Source organism: Panulirus ornatus, chromosome 28 (assembly GCF_036320965.1).
Source record: "Panulirus ornatus isolate Po-2019 chromosome 28, ASM3632096v1, whole genome shotgun sequence".
Lineage (NCBI taxonomy): Eukaryota > Metazoa > Arthropoda > Malacostraca > Decapoda > Palinuridae > Panulirus > Panulirus ornatus.
Genome location: NC_092251.1, coordinates 18,153,659 through 18,174,233, shown reverse-complemented (window position 1 = coordinate 18,174,233; position 20,575 = coordinate 18,153,659). Strand labels below are relative to the sequence as shown.

General features: G+C 43.3%; 1 protein-coding gene across 1 annotated transcript in view; it reads right to left on the bottom strand.

Moving 5' to 3' along the window:
* Positions 1 to 19,840, bottom strand: part of LOC139757733 (echinoderm microtubule-associated protein-like 6) — a 76,755-nt gene extending 56,915 nt beyond the window's left edge. Inside the window, exons 1-4 of the mRNA XM_071678484.1 lie at positions 19,558 to 19,840; positions 7,462 to 7,664; positions 7,174 to 7,333; positions 6,916 to 7,017 (exon numbers count right to left, since the gene is read on the bottom strand). Coding sequence (XP_071534585.1) covers positions 6,916 to 7,017; positions 7,174 to 7,333; positions 7,462 to 7,658 — 459 coding nt within the window. The 5' untranslated portion in view covers positions 7,659 to 7,664; positions 19,558 to 19,840. The remainder of the gene's footprint in view (positions 1 to 6,915; positions 7,018 to 7,173; positions 7,334 to 7,461; positions 7,665 to 19,557) is intronic.
* Between the last annotated feature and the right edge of the window lie 735 nt (positions 19,841 to 20,575).

The following is a 20,575-nucleotide window of genomic DNA, read 5'->3' as shown; positions in this document are numbered from 1 at the left end:
GTATGCAATCTGTGGGTAATGAGAGGGCCTGGGATGTGAGTCTATTGTTTGCTGATGACACAGCACTGGTGGCAGATTTAAGTGAAAAACTGCAGAAGTTGGTGAATGAGTTAGAAAGAGTATGTGAAAGGAGAAAGTTGAGTGACAGCAAGGTTATTAGATTTAGCAGGGTTGAGGGACAGGTTACCTGTTGGGTGAATTTGAATGGAAAAAAAATTTAGAGGAAGAGAAATGTTTTAGGTGCCTGGGATTGGACATGGCAGCGAATGGAACCATGGAAGTGGAAGGTTCTGGAGGCGCTGAAGAAGGAGTGGAAAGAAAAGTAATTATGTGGAACAGCAAAAATAGGTATGTTTGAAGGAATAGTAGTCTAAAGAATATCATATGGCTGCGAGCCATGAGCTACAGATAAGGCTCTATTGAGGAAGGTGGATGTGTAGGAAATGAAATGTTTGAGGACAATATGTGGTGTGAGGTGGTTTGATCGAGTAAGTAATGAAAGGGTAAGAGAGATGTGTGGTCATAAAAAAAAAAGTGTTGTTGAGATAGTAGAAGAGGGTGTGTTGAAATGGTCTGGACATATAGAGAGAATGAGTGAGGAATAGTAGACAAAGAGGATATATGTGTCAGGGGTGGATGGAACAAGAAGTGGGAGACCAAACTGGAAGTGGAAGGATGGGGTTGAAAAAGAATTTGAAAGGCGAAAGGCGTACACGGGATAGAGTGAACTGGAACAATGAGGTATACTGGGGCCGACGTGCTGTTAATGGACTAAACCAAGACATGCGAAACTTCCGGGGTACACACCAACGGAAGTTCTATTGGGCCTGGATGTGGAAAGGGAGCTGTGGTTTCGGTGCATTATTACATGACAGCTAGAGACTGAGTGTGAATGAATGGGGCCTTTGTTGTCTTCTCCCAGCGCTACCTCGCAAACATGAGGGGGGAGGGGGTTGTTATTTCATGTGTGGCGAGATGGCGATGGGAATGAATAAAGGGAGACAGTATGAATTATGTATATATATATATATAATATATATATATATATTATATATATATATATATATATATATATATATATATATATATATATACGTTGAGATGTATAGGTATGTATATTTGCGTGTGTGGACGTGTATGTATATAGATGTGTATGTGGGTGGGTTGGGCCATTCTTTTGTCTGTTTCCTTGCGCTACCTCGCTAACGCGGGAGACAGCGACAAAGTAAAATAAAAATAGATATATAATATATATTATATATAATATATATATATATATTATAAATATATTATGGCATGAGAAGAAAGATCATGAGAGGCAGTGTTTTGGGAGCAGCTGAATGAGTGTGTTAGTGGTTTTGATGCACAAGACCGGGTTATAGTGATGGGTGATTTGAATGCAAAGGTGAGTAGTGTGGCAGTTGAGGGAATAATTGGTATACATGGGGTGTTCAGTGTTGTAAATGGAAATGGTGAAGAGCTTGTAGATTTATGTGCTGAAAAAGGACTGGTGATTGGGAATACCTGGTTTCAAAAAGCGAGATATACATAAGTATACGTATGTAAGTAGGAGAGATGGCCAGAGAGCGTTATTGGATTACGTGTTAATTGGCAGGCGCGCGAAAGAGAGACTCTTGGATGTTAATGTGCTGAGAGGTACAACTGGAGGGATGTCTGATCATTATCTTGTGGAGGCTAAAGTGAAGATTTGTATGGGTTTTCAGAAAAGAAGAGAGAATGTTGGGGGGAAGAGGGTGGTGAGAGTAAGTGAGCTTGGGAAGGGGACTTGTGTGAGGAAGTACCAGGGACACTGAGTACAGAATGGAAAAAGTTGAGAACAAAGGAGGTAAGGGGAGTGGAGGAGGAATGGGATGTATTTAGGGAAGCAGTGATGGCTTGCGCAAAAGATGCTTGTGGCATGAGAAGCGTGGGAGGTGGGTTGATTAGAGAGGGTAGTGAGTGGTGGGATGAAGAAGTAAGATTATTAGTGAAAGAGAAGAGAGAGGCATTTGGACGATTTTTGCAGGGAAAAAATGCAAATGAGCGGGAGATGTATAAAAGAAAGAGACAGGAGGTCAAGAGAAAGGTGCAAGAGATGAAAAAGAGGTCAAATGAGAGTTGGGGTGAGAGAGTATCATTAAATTTTGGGGAGAATAAAAAGATGTTCTGGAAGGAGGTAAATAAAGAGCGTAAGACAAGGGAGCAAATGGGAACTTCAGTGAAGGGGGCTAATGGGGAGGTGATAACAAGTAGTGGTGATGTGAGAAGGAGATGGAGTGAGTATTCTGAAGGTTTGTTGAATGTGTTTGATGATAGAGTGACAGATATAGGGTGTTTTGGTCGAGGTGGTGTGCAAAGTGAGAGGGTTAGGGAAAATGATTAGGTAAAAAGAGAAGAGGTAGTAAAAGCTTTGCGGAAGATGAAAGTCGGCAAGGCAGCGGGTTTGGATGGTATTGCAGTGGAATTTATTAAAAAAGGGGGTGACTCTATTGTTAACTGGTTGGTAAGGTTATTTAATGTATGTATGACTCATTTGTGAGGTGTCTGAGGATTGGCGGAATGCGTGCATAGTGCCATTGTATAAAGGCAAAGGGGATAAGAGTGAGTGCTCAAATTACAGAGGTATAAGTTTGTTGAGTTTTCCTGGTAAATTATATTGGAGGGTATTGATTGAGAGGGTGAAGGCATGTACAGAGCATCAGATTGGGGAAGAGCAGTGTGGTTTCAGAAGTGGTAGAAAGATGCCCTGTGGAAGGTACTAAGAATATATGGTGTGGGAAGCAAGTTGTTAGAAAGCAGTGAAAAGTTTTTATCGAGGATGTAAGGCATGTGTACGTGTAGGAAGAGAGGAAAGTGATTGGTTCTCGGTGAATGTAGGTTTGCGGCAGGGGTGTGTGATGTCTCCATGGTTGTTTAATTTGTCTATGGATGGGGTTGTTAGGGAGGTGAATGCAAGAGTTTTGGGAAGAGGGGCAAGTATGAAGTCTGTTTGGGGATGAGAGAGCTTGGGAAGTGAGTCAGTTGTTGTTCGCTGATGATACAGCGCTGGTGGCTGATTCATGTGAGAAACTGCAGAAGCTGGTGACTGAGTTTGGTAAAGTGTGTGAAAGAAGAAAGTTAAGAGTAAATGTGAATAAGAGCAAGGTTATTAGGTACAGTAGGGTTGAGGATCAAGTCAATTGCGAGATAAGTTTGAATGGAGAAAAACTGGAGGAAGTAAAGTGTTTTAGATATCTGGGAGTGGATCTGGCAGCGGATGGAACCATGGAAGCGGAAGTGAATCATAGGGTGGGGGAGGGGGCGAAAATCTTGGGAGCCTTGAAGAATGTGTGGAAGTCGAGAACATTATCTCCGAAAGCAAAAATGGCTATGTTTGAAGGAATAGTGGTTCCAACAATGTTGTATGGTTGCGAGACGTGGGCTATGGATAGAGTAGTGCGTAGGAGGGTGGATGTGCTGGAAATGAGATGTTTGAGGACAATATGTGGTGTGAGATGGTTTGATCGAGTAAGTAATGTAAGGGTAAGAGAGATGTGTGGAAATAAGAAGAGCGTGGTTGAGAGAGAAGAGGGTGTTTTGAAATTGTCTGGGCACATGGAGAATGAGTGAGGAAAGATTGACCAAGAGGATATATGTGTCGGAGGTGGAGGGAACGAGGAGAAGTGGGAGACCAAATTGGAGGGGGAAAGATGGAGTGAAAAAGATTTTGAGTGATCGGGGCCTGAACATGCAGGAGGGTGAAAGGTGGGCAAGGAATAGAGTGAATTGGATCGATGTGGTATACCGGGGTCAACGTGTTGTCAATGGATTGAATCATGGCATGTGAAGCGTCTGGGTAAACCATGGAAAGTTGTGTGGGGCCGGGATGTGGAAAGGGAGCTGTGGTTTCGGGCATTATTGCATGACGGCTAGAGACTGAGTGTGAACGAATGGGGCCTTTGTTGTCTTTTCCTAGCGCTACCTCGCACACAGGAGGGGGAGGGGGATGTTTTTCCATGTGTGGCGAGGTGGCGATGGGAATGAATAAAGGCAGACAGTGTGAACTGTGTGCATGTGTATATATGTATATGTCTGTGTGTGTATATATATGTGTACATTGAGATGTATGGGTATGTATATTTGCGTGTGGGGGCGTGTATGTATATACATGTGTATTGGGGTTGGTTGGGCCATTTCTTTCGTCTGTTTCCTTGCGCTACTTCGCAAACGCGGAAGACAGCGACAAAGCAAAATAAAAATAAGTATGTAATATATAATATATATTATATATATATATATATATATTATATATATATATATATATTATATATATATTATATATATATAATATAAATCCATATACACGTGTACAAATTAATACTTGCTTACCTTTCATCTATTTCTACGCCACCCCTCTCCACAGAAAACAGCACAAATGCATGAAGGAAAAGAGGAAAGACAATATATACATTCACCTCTTTCCTCCACATCAAATCGCCGTTCCCTTGTATCAGCGAGGCAGCGCCAAGAAACGGAAGAAAGGCCACATCTGCTCACACTCAGTCTCTAGCTGTCATGTGTAATGCACCGAAACCACAGCTCCCTATCCACATCCAGGACCCACAGACCTTTCCATGGCTTACCCCAGATGTTTCACATGACGTGGTTCAGTCCATTGACAGCACATCGACCCCATTATACCACATGGTTCCAATTCACTCTATTCAGAGTATGCCTATCACCCTCCTCCATATTCAGGTCCGTTTGCTCAAACCTTTTTCACTCTATCCCTTCACCTCCAATTTGTTCTCCATATTCTCCTTGTTCTCTCCACTTTTGACCCATATATCCTCTTAGTCAACCTTTCCTCACCCTATTCTCTCCATATGTCCATACAATTTCACCACACCCTCTTCTGCTCTCTCAACCACTTTTTATTTTACAACCACACATCTCTCTTACCCTTTCCATTACCTTCTCGATCAAACCACCTCACCACATATTGTCCTCAAACATTTCATTTTCAACAATCCATCCTCTTCCGTACAACTCTATCTATCGACATGTCTTGCAACCATACAATATTGTTGGAACTACTATTCCTTCAAACATACCCATTCTTGCTCTCTAAGATAACATTTTCTCTTTCCACACATTCTTCTTCACCCCCACAACCTTCGCCCCCTTCCCCACCCTATGATCCACTTCCGCTTCAATGGTTCCATCCGTTGCCAAACCCACTCCCAGATATCTAAAACACTTCACTTCCTCCAATTTTTCTCCATTAAAACTTACATCCCAACTAACTTGTCCCTCAACCCTGTTGAACCTAATAACCTTGCTTTTATTCACTATTACTCTAAACTTTCTCCTTTCAAATGAAGCTAACTCACTTCCCAGGACCTTTCATCCCAAACAGACGGCTTACTTGCCCCTTTCTCAAAGACTCTAGCATTTATCTTCCTCACCAAGCCATCTGATCGAGATAGTGAAAGCATGTACACAGCATCAGACTGGATAGGAGCAGTGTGGTAACAGAAGATGTAGAGGATGTGTGGATCAGGTGTTTGTTTTAAAGAATGTGTGTGAGAAAATCTTGCAGAAACAGATGGCTTTGTATGTGGCATTTATAGATCTAGAGATGTCTTGTGGAAAGTCTTAAGAATACACGGTGTGGGAGGAACCATGCAAAAGCAGAGAGGAGTTTTTATCAAGGGTGTAAAGCATGTGTACAAATAGGGAGAGAGGAGAGTAAATGCTTCCAAGTGAAGGGTGGTCTGTGGCAGGAGTGTGTGCTGTAATTGTGGTTGTTCATTTTGTTTATGGATGGGGTGGTTAGGGAGGTAAATGCAAGAGTCTTGGAGAGAGGAGCAAGTATGCAATCTGTGGGTAATGAGAGGGCCTGGGATGTGAGTCTATTGTTTGCTGATGACACAGCACTGGTGGCAAATTTAAGTGAAAAACTGCAGAAGTTGGTGAATGAGTTAGAAAGAGTATGTGAAAGGAGAAAGTTGAGTGACAGCAAGGTTATTAGATTTAGCAGGGTTGAGGGACAGGTTACCTGTTGGGTGAATTTGAATGGAAAAAAAATTTAGAGGAAGAGAAATGTTTTAGGTGCCTGGGATTGGAGATGGCAGCGAATGGAACCATGGAAGTGGAAGGTTCTGGAGGCGCTGAAGAAGGAGTGGAAAGAAAAGTAATTATGTGGAACAGCAAAAATAGGTATGTTTGAAGGAATAGTAGTCTAAAGAATATCATATGGCTGCGAGCCATGAGCTACAGATAAGGCTCTATTGAGGAAGGTGGATGTGTAGGAAATGAAATGTTTGAGGACAATATGTGGTGTGAGGTGGTTTGATCGAGTAAGTAATGAAAGGGTAAGAGAGATGTGTGGTCATAAAAAAAAAAGTGTTGTTGAGATAGTAGAAGAGGGTGTGTTGAAATGGTCTGGACATATAGAGAGAATGAGTGAGGAATAGTAGACAAAGAGGATATATGTGTCAGAGGTGGATGGAACAAGAAGTGGGAGACCAAACTGGTAGTGGAAGGATGGGGTTGAAAAAGAATTTGAAAGGCGAAAGGCGCACACGGGATAGAGTGAACTGGAACAATGAGGTATACTGGGGCCGACGTGCTGTTAATGGACTAAACCAAGACATGCGAAACTTCCGGGGTACACACCAACGGAAGTTCTATTGGGCCTGGATGTGGAAAGGGAGCTGTGATTTCGGTGCACTGCACATGACAGCTGGAGAATGGATATGAGCAGAAGTGGCCTTTCTTGTTCGTCCCTGGCACTATAAATCCTACAAGTCTTAAGCATTAAAAGCACAAATACGATAGCAAGGAATGTTTAGGCAGCCTAGGAATAAGGGTAGCACATCTTGGCCCGGTATGTTTACACACGTGCAGGATGCAGACCTGACCACAGCTCACCTTGCCAGAGTAAGCCACGTTGCAGGCGAGGCGCCGTCCTTTGCGCCACTCCCACACCATCAGCTCCTGCTTGTGGTCTGGCCCGCCTACTGAAGCCAGCAACTGTTGCCATGACATACGAGATAACATTACACTGTTAATTACCATCAGTACTATATAAGTAGGAGGTTTAATTTTACACAGAGCATTTTCGTGTATTTAACACAGTAAATGAAGAATCACATGGAAGTCAAATCTGAAATATGAAGATTTGTTTACCTTCATGTCAGTCGAGAATGCTAGTGTGGATACCCTGTGAGTATGTCCATCCCTGATGACGCTGAGAGCAGCACAGGTGGAGGCGTCCCACACTGTGATGTAGGCGTCCTTCCCCACCTGCCCTGTGGCAGCTGTGGTCCCGTCACCCGTCACGGCCAAGCTGCAGGACAGTGGTATACACAGATGAGGATCCTCCCTCTACCTCCACCATCACCACCATTCCTCTGTATACCGTGACAACGAAAATGGGAATATTCCAGAATGAAGAGAAAATAATCCCCACCTCACCTGGTGATGTCGTTATTGTGGCCGGTGTAGAAGGTTTGTTTCCTGCGGAAGGTATCGTGCAACACCCCAACCCCTGCCACGTAGTACAGCAAATGACCCTCGTTAGTAACCTTAACGTTATTTCTGGCTGTGTGTCCGTTGTAGCCGAAGACCCACTCCAGCTGCAGCCACCCCTCGGGCAGACGACGTGATCCCATCCTCTCCTGAAGACACAAGTCAACGTCATACCACAAAGAAAGGCCAACATTCGCCAGCGGAAAACAGTGTATCTTTGGCCCAACATCAGCCATTTGCCAAGACCAAACAGATGATCCTGTAGTTACTGAGCGTGTGGGAACATTGTGAGCAATCTGGGTACATTCTCGACAAGACCTAAGGTCAAGCAAGACCCAGGGTGGGGTAATACCTAGGGTAAGGTAAGACCCAGGGTTGGGTAATACCTAGGGTAAGGCAAGACCCAGGGTGGGGTAATACCTAGGGTAAGGCAAGACTCAGGGTGGAGTAATACCTAGGGTAAGGCAAGACCCAGGGTAGGGGTAATACCAAGGGTAGGGCAAGACCCAGGGTGGGGTAATACCTAGGGTAAGGCAAGACCCAGGGTGGGGTAATACCTAGGGTAAGGTAAGACCCAGGGTTGGGTAATACCTAGGGTAAGGCAAGACCCAGGGTGGGGTAATACCTAGGGTAAGGCAAGACTCAGGGTGGAGTAATACCTAGGGTAAGGCAAGACCCAGGGTAGGGGTAATACCAAGGGTAGGGCAAGACCCAGGGTAGGGGTAATACCTAGGGTAAGGCAAGACCCAGGGTAGGGGTAATACCAAGGGTAAGGCAAGACCCAGGGTAGGGGTAATACCTAGGGTAAGGTAAGACCCAGGGTTGGGTAATACCTAGGGTAAGGCAAGACCCAGGGTAGGGGTAATACCTAGGGTAAGGCAAGATCTAGGGTGGGGTAATACCTAGGGTAAGGCAAGATCCAGGGTTGGGTAATACCTAGGGTAAGGCAAGATCCAGGGTGGGGTAATACCTAGGGTAAAGCAAGACCCAGGGTGAGGGTAATACCAAGGGTAGGGCAAGACCCAGGGTAGGGGTAATACCTAGGGTAAAGCAAGACCCAGGGTGAGGGTAATACCAAGGGTAGGGCAAGACCCAGGGTGGGGTAATACCAAGGGTAGGGCAAGACCCAGGGTAGGGGTAATACCTAGGGTAAGGCAAGGCCCAGGGTAGGGTAATACCAAGGGTAGGGCAAGACCCAGGGTAGGGGTAATACCTAGGGTAAGGCAAGATCTAGGGTGGGGTAATACCTAGGGTAAAGCAAGACCCAGGGTGAGGGTAATACCAAGGGTAGGGCAAGACCCAGGGTAGGGGTAATACCAAGGGTAGGGCAAGACCCAGGGTAGGGGTAATACCAAGGGTAAGGCAAGACCCAGGGTAGGGGTAATACCTAGGGTAAGGCAAGACCCAGGGTAGGGGTAATACCTAGGGTAAGGCAAGACCCAGGGTGGGGTAATACCAAGGGTAGGGCAAGACCCAGGGTAGGGGTAATACCTAGGGTAAGGCAAGACCCAGGGTGGGGTAATACCAAGGGTAGGGCAAGACCCAGGGTGGGGTAATACCTAGGGTAAGGCAAGACCCAGGGTGGGGTAATACCTAGGGTAAGGTAAGACCCAGGGTGGGGTAATACCTAGGGTAAGACAAAGCCCAGGGTGAGGCATGACCCAGGGTGAGGATTGGAATGGATTATAAAATCTGGGCTCATAAGCCAAACACTGGAGCATCGAAGGCTATTCAGCGCTCTTAATAAAGATTACAATATTCTATCTTAAGATTTTTTTTCTACATATTCGCCATTTCCCGCGTTAGCGGAGGTAGCGTCAAGAACAGAGGATTAAGCCTTAGAGGGAATATTCTCACTTGGCCCCCTTCCCCGTTCCTTCTTTTGGAAAATGAAAAAAAAAAAAAAAAACGGGAGGGGGGTTTTCCAGCCCCCCGCTCCCTCCCTTTTAGTCGCCTGTTAAGACACGCAGGGAATATGTGGGAAGTATTCTTACTCCCCTATCCCCAAGAATAAGGAATATATATATATATATATATATATATATATATATATATATATATATATATATATATATATATATATATATATATATATATATATATTATACTTTGTCGCTATCTCCCGCTTAGCAAGGTAGCGCAAGGAAACAAACGAAAGAATGGCCCAACCCACCCACATACACATGTATATACATACACGTCCACACACACACACATACATACCTATACATCTCAACGCATTAATATATATACAAACTCAGACATATACATATATACACATGTACATAATTCATACTGTCTGCCTTTTATTCATATCCGTCGCCTCCCCGACACACATAAAATAACAACCCCCTCCCCCCTCATGTGTGCGAGGTAGCGCTAGGAAAAGACGACAAAGGCCCCATTCGTTCACACTCAGCCTCTAGTGTCATGCAATAATGCCCGAAACCACAGCTCCCTTTCCACATCCAGGCCCCACACAACTTTCCATGGTTTACCCCAGACGCTTCACATGCCCTGATTCAATCCACTGACAGCACGTCAACCCCGGTATACCACATCGATCCAGTTCACTCTATTCCTTGCATGCCTTTCACCCTCTTGCATGTTCAGGCCCCGATCACTCAAAATCTTTTTCACTCCATCTTTCCACCTCCAATTTGGTCGCCCACTTCTCGTTCCCTCCACCTCCGACACATATATCCTCTTGGTCAATCTTTCCTCACTCATTCTCTCCATGTGCCCAAACCATTTCAAAAAACCCTCTTCTGCTCTCTCAACCACGCTCTTTTTATTTCCACACATCTCTCTTACCCTTTCATTACTTACTCGATCAAACCACCTCACACCAAATATTGTCCTCAAACATCTCATTTCCAGCACATCCACCCTATTACGCACAAATCTATCTATAGCCCACGCCTCGCAACCATATAACATTGTTGGAACCACTATGCCTTCAAACATACCCATTTTTGCTTTCCAAGATAACATTCTCGACTTCCACACATTTTTCAACGCTCCCAGAAACTTCGTTCCCTCCCCCACCCGATGATTCACTTCCGCTTCCATGGTTCCATCCGCTGCCAAATCCCCTCCAAGAAATCTAAAACACTTCACTTCCTGCAGTTTTTCTCCATTCAAACTTACCTCCCAATTGACTTGTCCCTCAACCCTACTATACCTAATAACCTTGCTCTTATTCACATTTACTCTTAACTTTCTTCTTTCACACACTTTACCAAACTCAGTCACCAGCTTCTGCAGTTTCTCACCCGAATCAGCCATCAGCGCTGTATCATCAGCGAACAACTGACTCACTTCCCAAGCTCTCTCATCCACAACAGACTGCATACTTGCCCTCTTTCCAAAACTCTTGCATTAACCTCCCTAACAACCCCATCCAAAAACAAATATAACAACCATGGAGAAATCACGCACCCCTGCCGCAAACCAACATTCACTGAGAACCAATCACTTTCCTCTCCACCTACACGTACACATACCTTACATCCTTGATAAAAACTTTTCACTGCTTCTAACAACTTGCCTCCCACACCATATATCCTTAATACATTCCTCAGAGCATCTCTATCAACTCTGTCATATGCCTTCTCCAGATCCATAAACGCTACATGCAAATCCATTCGCTTTTCTAAGTAATTCTCACATACATTCTTCAAAGCAAACACCTGATCCACACATCCTCTACCACTTCTGAAACCACACTGCTCCTTCCCAATCTGATGCTCTGTACATGCCTTCACCCTCTCAATCAATACCCTCCCATATAATTTACCAGGAATACTCAACAAACTTATACCTCTGTAATTTGAGCATTTACTTTTATCACCTTTGCCTTTGTACAATGGCCCTATGCAAGCATTCCGCCAATCCTCAGGCACATCACCATGTGTCATACATACATTAAATAACCTTACCAACTAGTCAACAATATAGTCACCCCCGTTTTTAATAAATTCCACTGCAATACCATCCAAACCCGCTACCTCGCCGGCTTTCATCTTCTGCAAAGCTTTTACTACCTCTTCTCTCTTTACCAAATCATTCTCCCTAACTCTCTCACTTTGCACACCACCTTGACCAAAACACCCTATATCTGCCACTCTATCATCATACACATTCAACAAACCTTCAAAATACTCACTCCATCTCCTTCTCACATCACCGCTACTTGTTATTACCACCCCATTAGCCCCCTTCACCGATGTTCCCATTTGTCCCCTTGTCTTACGCACTTTATTTACCTCCTTCCGGAACATCTTTTTATTCTCCCTAAAATTTGATGATACTCTCTCACTCCAACTCTCATTTGCCCTCTTTTTCACCTCTTGCACCTTTCTCTTGACCTCCTGCCTCTTTCTTTTATACATCTCCCAGTCATTTGCATTATTTCCCTGCAAAAATCGTCCAAATGCCTCATTCTTCCCTTTCACTAATAATCTTACTTCTTCATCCCACCACTCACTACCCTTTCTAATCTGCCCACCTCCCACGCTTCTCATGCCACAAGAATATTTTGTGCAAGCCATCACTGCTTCCCTAAATACATCCCATTTCTCCCCCACTCCCCTTAAGTCCTTTGTTTCTCACCTTTTTCCATTCTGTACTCAGTCTCTCCTGGTACTTCCTCACACAAGTCTTCTTCTCAAGCTCACTTACTCTCACCACTCTTTCCACCCCAACATTCTTCTTTTCTGAAAACCTCTACAATTCTTCACCTTCGCCTCCACAAGATAATGATCAGACATCCCTCCAGTTGCACCTCTCAGCACATTAACATCCAAAAGTCTCTCTTTCGCGCGCCTATCAATTAACACGTAATCCAATAACGCTCTCTGGCCATCTCTCCTACTTACATACGCATGCTTATGTATATCTCTCTTTTTAAACCAGGTATTCCCAATCACCAGTCCTTTTTCAGCACATAAATCTACAAGCTTTTCACCATTTCCATTTACAACACTGAACACCCCATGTACACCAATTATTCCCTCAACTGCCACATTACTCACCTTTGCATTCAAATCATCCATCACTATAACCCGGTCTCGTGCATTAACACTACTAACACACTCACTCAGCTGCTCCCAAAACACTTGCCTCTCACGATCTTTCTTCTCATGCCCAGGTGCATATGCACCAATAACCACCCATCTCTCTCCATCCACTTTCAGTTTTACCCATATCAATCTAGAGTTTACTTTCTTACACTCTATCACATACTCCCACCACTCCTGTTTCAGGAGTAGTGCTACTCCTTCCCTTGCTCTTGTCCTCTCACTAACCCCTGACTTTACTCCCAAGACATTTCCAAACCACTCTCCCCCTTTACCCTTGAGCTTCGTTTCAGTCAGAGCCAAAAAATCCAGGTTCCTTTCCTCAAACATACTACCTATCTCTCCTTTTTTCTCATCTTGGTTACATACACACACATTTAGACATCCCAACCTGAGCCTTCGAGGAGGATGAGCACTCCCCGCGTGACTCTTTCTTCTGTTTCCCCTTTTAGAAAGTTAAAATACAAGGAGGGGAGGGTTTCCAGCCCCCCGCTCCCTTCCCTTTTAGTCGCCTTCTACGACACGCGAGGAATGCATGGGAAGTATTCTTTCTCCCCTATCCCCTGGGATATATATATATATATATATATATATATATATATATATATATATATATATATATATATATATATATATACATATATATATATATATATATATATATATATATATATATATATATATATATATATATATATATATATATATATATATATAATATATATATATATATTTTCTTTTTTTTTTTTTGCTTTGTCGATGTCTCCCTCGTTTGCGAGGTAGCGCAAGGAAACAGACGAAAGAAATGGCCCAACCCACCCCCATACACATGTATATACATACGTCCACACACGCAAATATACATACCTACACAGCTTTCCATGGTTTACCCCAGACGCTTCACATGCCCTAATTCAATCCACTGACAGCACGTCAACCCCGGTATACCACATCGATCCAATTCACTCTATTCCTTGCCCTCCTTTCACCCTCCTGCATGTTCAGGCCCCGATCACACAAAATCTTTTTCACTTCATCTTTCCACCTCCAATTTGGTCTCCCACTTCTCCTCGTTCCCTCCACCTCCGACACATATATCCTCTTGGTCAATCTTTCCTCACTCATTCTCTCCATGTGCCCAAACCATTTCAAAACACCCTCTTCTGCTCTCTCAACCACGCTCTTTTTATTTCCACACATCTCTCTTACCCTTACGTTACTTACTCGATCAAACCACCTCACACCACACATTGTCCTCAAACATCTCATTTCCAGCACATCCACCCTCCTGCGCACAACTCTATCCATAGCCCACGCCTCGCAACCATACAAAATTGTTGGAACCACTATTCCTTCAAACATACCCATTTTTGCTTTCCGAGATAATGTTCTCGACTTCCACACATTCTTCAAGGCTCCCAGGATTTCCGCCCCCTCCCCCACCCTATGATCCACTTCCGCTTCCATGGTTCCATCCGCTGCCAGATCCACTCCCAGATATCTAAAACACTTTACTTCCTCCAGTTTTTCTCCATTCAAACTTACCTCCCAATTGACTTGACCCTCAACCCTAATGTACCTAATAACCTTGCTCTTATTCACATTTACTCTTAACTTTCTTCTTTCACACACTTTACCAAACTCAGTCACCAGCTTCTGCAGTTCCTTACCCAAATCAGCCACCAGCGCTGTATCATCAGCGAACAAAAACTGACTCACTTCCCAAGCTCTGTCATCCACAACAGACTTCATACTTGCCCCTCTTTCCAAAACTCTTGCATTCACCTCCCTAACAACCCCATCCATAAACAAATTAAACCTCCCCTCCTTCTATTTTTTAACTTTCTAAAATGGGAAACAGAAGAAGGAGTCACGCGGGGAGTGCTCATCCTCCTCGAAGGCTCAGACTGGGGTGTCTAAATGTGTGTGGATGTAACCAAGATGTGAAAAAAGGAGAGATAGGTAGTATGTTGGATGTTTTGGCTCTGACTGAAACGAAGCTCAAGGGTAAAGGGGAAGAGTGGTTTGGGAATGTCTTGGGAGTAAAGTCAGGGGTTAGTGAGAGGACAAGAGCAAGGGAAGGAGTAGCACTACTCCTGAAACAGGAGTTGTGGGAGTATGTGATAGAATGTAAGAAAGTAAATTTTCGATTAATATGGGTAAAACTGAAAGTTGATGGAGAGAGATGGGTAATTATTGGTGCATATGCACCTGGGCATGAGAAGAAAGATCATGAGAGGCAAGTGTTTTGAGAGCAGCTGAATGAATACGTTAGTGGTTTTGATGCACGAGACCGGGTTATACTGATGGGTGATTTGAATGCAAAGGTGAGTAATGTGGCAGTTGAGGGAATAATTGGTATACATGGGGTGTTCAGTGTTCTAAATGGAAATGGTGAAGAGCTTGTAGATTTATGTGCTGAAAAAGGACTGGTGATTGGGAATACCTGGTTTAAAAAGCGAGATATACATAAGTATACGTATGTAAGTAGAAGAGATGGCCAGAGAGCGTCATTGGATTACGTGTTAATTGACAGGCGCGCGAAAGAGAGACTTTTGGATGTTAATGTGCTGAGAGGTGCAACTGGAGGGATGTCTGATCATTATCTTGTGGAGGCTAAGGTGAAGATTTGTATGGGTTTTCAGAAAAGAAGAGTGAATGTTGGGGTGAAGAGGGTGGTGAGAGTAAGTGAGCTTGGGAAGGAGACTTGTGTGAGGAAATACCAGGAGAGACTGAGTACAGAATGGTAAAAAGTGAGAACAATGGAAGTAAGGGGAGTGGGGGAGGAATGGGATGTATTTAGGGAATCAGTGATGGATTGCGCAAAAGAATCTTGTGGCATGAGAAGAGTGGGAGGTGGGTTGATTAGAAAGGGTAGTGAGTGGTGGGATGAAGAAGTAAGATTAGTGAAAGAGAAGAGAGAGGCATTTGGACGATTTTTGCAGGGAAAAAATGAAAATGAGTGGGAGATGTATAAAAGAAAGAGACAAGAGGTCAAGAGAAAGGTGCAAGAGGTGAAAAAGAGGGCAAATGAGAGTGGGGGTGAGAGAGTATCATTAAATTTTAGCGAGAATAAAAAGATGTTCTGGAGGGAGGTAAATAAAGTGCGTAAGACAAGGAAGCAAATGGGAACTTCAGTGAAGGGCGCTAATGGGGAGGTGATAACAAGTAGTGGTGATGTGAGAAAGAGATGGAGTGAGTATTTTGAAGGTTTGTTGAATGTGTTTGATGATAGAGTGGCAGATATAGGGTGTTTTGGTCGAGGTGGTGTGCAAAGTGAGAGGGTTAGGGAAAGTGATTTGGGAAACAGAGATGAGGTAGTAAAAGCTTTGCGGAAGATGAAAGCCGGCAAGGCAGCAGGTTTGGATGGTATTGCAGTGGAATTTATTAAAAAAGGGGGTGACTGTATTACTGACTGGTTGGTAAGGTTATTTAATGTATGTATGACTCATGGTGAGGTGCCTGAGGATTGGCGGAATGCTTGCATAGTGCCTTTGTACAAAGGCAAAGGGGATAAGAGTGAGTGCTCAGATTTCAGAGGTATAAGTTTGTTGAGTAGTCCTGGTAAATTATATGGGAGGTTATTGATTGAGAGGGTGAAGGCATGTACAGAGCATCAGATTGGGGAAGAGCAGTGTGGTTTCAGAAGTGGTAGAGGATGTGTGGATCAGGTGTTTGCTTTGAAGAATGTACTTGAGAAATACTTAGAAAAGCAAATGGATTTGAATGTAGCATTCATGGATCTGGAGAAGGCATATGATAGAGTTGATAGAGATGCTCTGTGGAAGGTATTAAGAATATATGGTGTGGGAGGCAAGTTGTTAGAAGCAGTGAAAAGTTTTTATCGAGGATGTAAGGCATGTGTACGTGTAGGAAGAGAGGAAAGTGATTGGTTCTCAGTGAATGTAGGTTTGCGGCAGGGGTGTGTGATGTCTCCATATATATATATATATATATATATATATATATATATATATATATATATATATATATATATATATATATATATTTATATATATATATATATATATATATATATATATATATATATATATATATATATATATATATATATATATATATATATATATATATTAATCCCTGGGGACAGGGGAGAAAGAGTACTTCCCACGTATTCCCTGCGTGTCGTAGAAGGCGACTAAAAGGGGAAGGAGCCGGGGGCTGGAAATCGTCCCCTCCTGTTTTCAATTTTCCAAAAGAAGGAACAGAGAAGGGGGTCAAATGAGGATATTCCCTCAAAGGCTCAGTCCTCTGTTCTTAACGCTACCTCGCTAATGCGGGCAATGGCGAAGTCTTACAAACTATGTGAAGAGTTGTCGCGTCTCACATTATGTAGATGGTTTCAGAAGGTTGAAGGAATGTTATGAAATATGGCTTCTGATGGTGGATACTGAATATTGTATAAATCTGCAGGTGGAGAGTGACAATACTAGAGCACAAGAGATCATCACTGGAACATGGGTGGGAAAAACATATCATGCAAAGGCTTAGCTGTGTACGCTTCCTAGTATGAAGCAACAAAGCTTATACCGTTGATAACAACATCACACAACTTAATAGTAAACTGGGCATAGCTAAGAACATTTTCAATTAACAAGGAAATGATCATATTAAGCGTTAAGTTAGGCATCTCCTGGTATACGCAGTTCACAACGTTTGTTCCCACATTTTAGACAAATTTACGAGAGTTCAAGATAGTGGTACGAAATTGGCTCCAGAGATCGCTTATCGACATGACAATGAAATATGGATTTTCTTTCTTGGTGACCCAGACCCAGAGGACTGGTTGCTGGGAGACGGGATTCCAGGCTATAATTTCTACATGGTCATGTGGCCAAGCGTCATAGGGAGATTTTTTTAGCCATGTTTGTGGAACATAATGTAGCTACATATCAAACCTGGACCGACCAGAACACTAGAATACAAGGCTCAAGTATAAATAGTCACCGGTAAGAACTATTATATGTAAAAGTTTGCGCTCCCTGGGAGCCAAGTAACAATAATAAGTACATCCACTTTCATGATCAAACATACTGGACTTGCCTGAGTTCTTTATTTGGTCACCGACGCGAGGATACTACAATATTACCCTTTATTCCCCTATTAACACGAATGGGTAAACAAGTGTCTGGCTTGGGTCAGGGGAGTACCGGGTGGAGGGGGCAGGCTCCTCCCTAGGGGCAGGAACCCCCCCCCCCCCCTACATGGGGCAGGACCCCACCCCACCCCCACCCACACACACACACACACACACACACACACACAGGTACACAAAATACAATAAGTGTGTGAAAGAAGAAACCTGAGAGTAAATGTGAATAAGAGCAAGGTTATTAGGTACAGTAGGGTTGAGGGACAAGTTAATTGATAGGTAAGTTTGAATGGAGAAAAGCTGGAGGAAGTGAGGTGTTTTAGATATCTGGCAGTGAACTTAGCAGAGGATGGAAACATGAAAGCGGAAGTGAGTCACAGGGTGGGGGAGGGGACGAAGGTTCTGGGAGCGTTGAAGAATGTGTGGAAGGCGAGAACGTTATCTCGGAGAGCAAAATGAGTACGTTTGAAGGAACAGTGGTTCCAACAATGTTATATGGTTGATAGAGTTGTGAGGAGGAGGGTGAATGTGCTGGAAATAAGAAGTTTGAGGACAATATGTGAAGTGAGGTGGTATGATCGAGTAAGTATTGAAAGGGTAAGAGAGATGTGTGGTAACAGAAAGAGTGTGGTTGAGAGAGCAGAAAAGGGTGTGTTGAAATGGTTTGGACATATTGAGAGAATGAGTGAGGAAAGATTGACCTAGAAGATATATGTGTCAGAGGTGGAGGGAGCAAGGAGAAACGGGAGACCAAATTGGAGGTGGAAGGATAGAGTGAAAATGATTTTGAGCGTTCGGGGCCTGAACATACAGGAGGGTGAAAGGCGTGCAAGGAATAGAGTGAATTGGAATGATGTGGTATACTGGGGTCGACGTGAGGTCAATGGATTGAACCAGGGCATGTGAATCGTCTGGGGTAAACCATGGAAAGGTCTGTGGTGCCTGGATGTGGAAAGGGAGCCGTGGTTTCGGTGCATTTGTAAGTATAACATTTTTAACGATTTATGCTAATGATAATGCAACATCCATTTCATTTTGAACACATTCACAAAAGACTAGCTTAAATTCGTAATATTTTCTTTATCTTGCAACAAATTGATTGTTTCATCAAACAAGCTTCCTTGATTACCGCTCTCGTCTGTTTCATCAAACATCATAAACATATTTTCACAGACTTGGTCGCTGGCCTCATAACCTAACTTCAGTACAGATCAAGTATAAAAATTCAAGCGAAGTTGATTTATATAACATCAAGGATCTCACATCCAGGTAAACTAAAAACCCGCCTAGTTCTCTACCATACAAAGTGTTCTTACATAACTCAACGACCAAATCCAGAGTAATATGTCCGTCTTGGACAACCACAACTGTCCAAAAAACATCAAGACAATTTCAACCAAACCTAAGCAAACCTAGCATAACCTATCCTAACTAAACCCAGCGTAACCTAACCAAACCTAACGTAACCTAACCAAACCCAGTGTAACCTAACCTAATCAAACCCAACGTGACCAACTTAATCAAACCCAACGTGACCTAACTTAATCAAACCCAACGTAACTTAACCTAACTAAACCCAACGTAACCTAACCTAACCTAACCAAACCTAACCTAATACAGAAACTGGTAGGTGATCATGATGACGAAATAATCCACACTGAACCTTTATTCTTCATGTCTAACGTTTCCATGATACGACACTTGGTCCCGACTTTCTCTTGTTAAGACACATATTACCTTTAGTTTCGGCATGATATAGGCATACCCTTACCAGGGGTCTCCTATAAGACTGGAATCAATTCCCAATTATTAAAATCACATAAGTAACGAAAGAAAAGTCTGAATTACCTTTACTGAGAAGAGGCCACTTGTTGTGTGGCAGGTGCGGTGTGGTGTGTGGCAGGGGGCGGTCGGTCGCCCGTTACCATCACAACTGTCAACAAACTTCTCAATGTGGGTCAAATGCTTGGTTTATGAGATGACATGTACGTCCGTCCCATCTGTCACAGTCATGATACAAGCGACTCAGTCAACCAACAAATACCGACAAGAAACTGGAAGTGGTATGTATAAACACGAGGACAAGTTGAACAGGTTATAGCGAGTGCGTCTACTGGACAACTGGCGCTGCCCGGCGGCCGGACGCCCTACCAACACACCGACGAACATCGTTGCTGAGTCAGACACGTTGCTGGACGTCTACACACGCATACACACACCAAGGGTTCACTCACTATATATATATATATATATATATATATATATATATATATATATATATATATATATATATATATATATATATACATATATATACATATATATATATATATATATATATATATATATATATATATATATATATTTTTTTTTTTTTTTTTTTTATACTTTGTCGCTGTCTCCCGCGTTTGCGAGGTAGCGCAAGGAAACAGACGAAAGAACTGGCCCAACCCCCCCCCCCCCCATACACATGTACATACACACGTCCACACACGCAAATATACATACCTACACAGCTTTCCATGGTTTACCCCAGACGCTTCACATGCCTTGCTTCAATCCACTGACAACACGTCAACCCCTGTATACCACATGACTCCAATTCACTCTATTTCTTGCCCTCCTTTCACCCTCCTGCATGTTCAGGCCCCGATCACACAAAATCTTTTTCACTCCATCTTTCCACCTCCAATTTGGTCTCCCTCTTCTCCTCGTTCCCTCCACCTCCGACACATATATCCTCTTGGTCAATCTCTCCTCACTCATTCTCTCCATGTGCCCAAACCATTTCAAAACACCCTCTTCTGCTCTCTCAACCACGCTCTTTTTATTTCCACACATCTCTCTTACCCTTACGTTACTTACT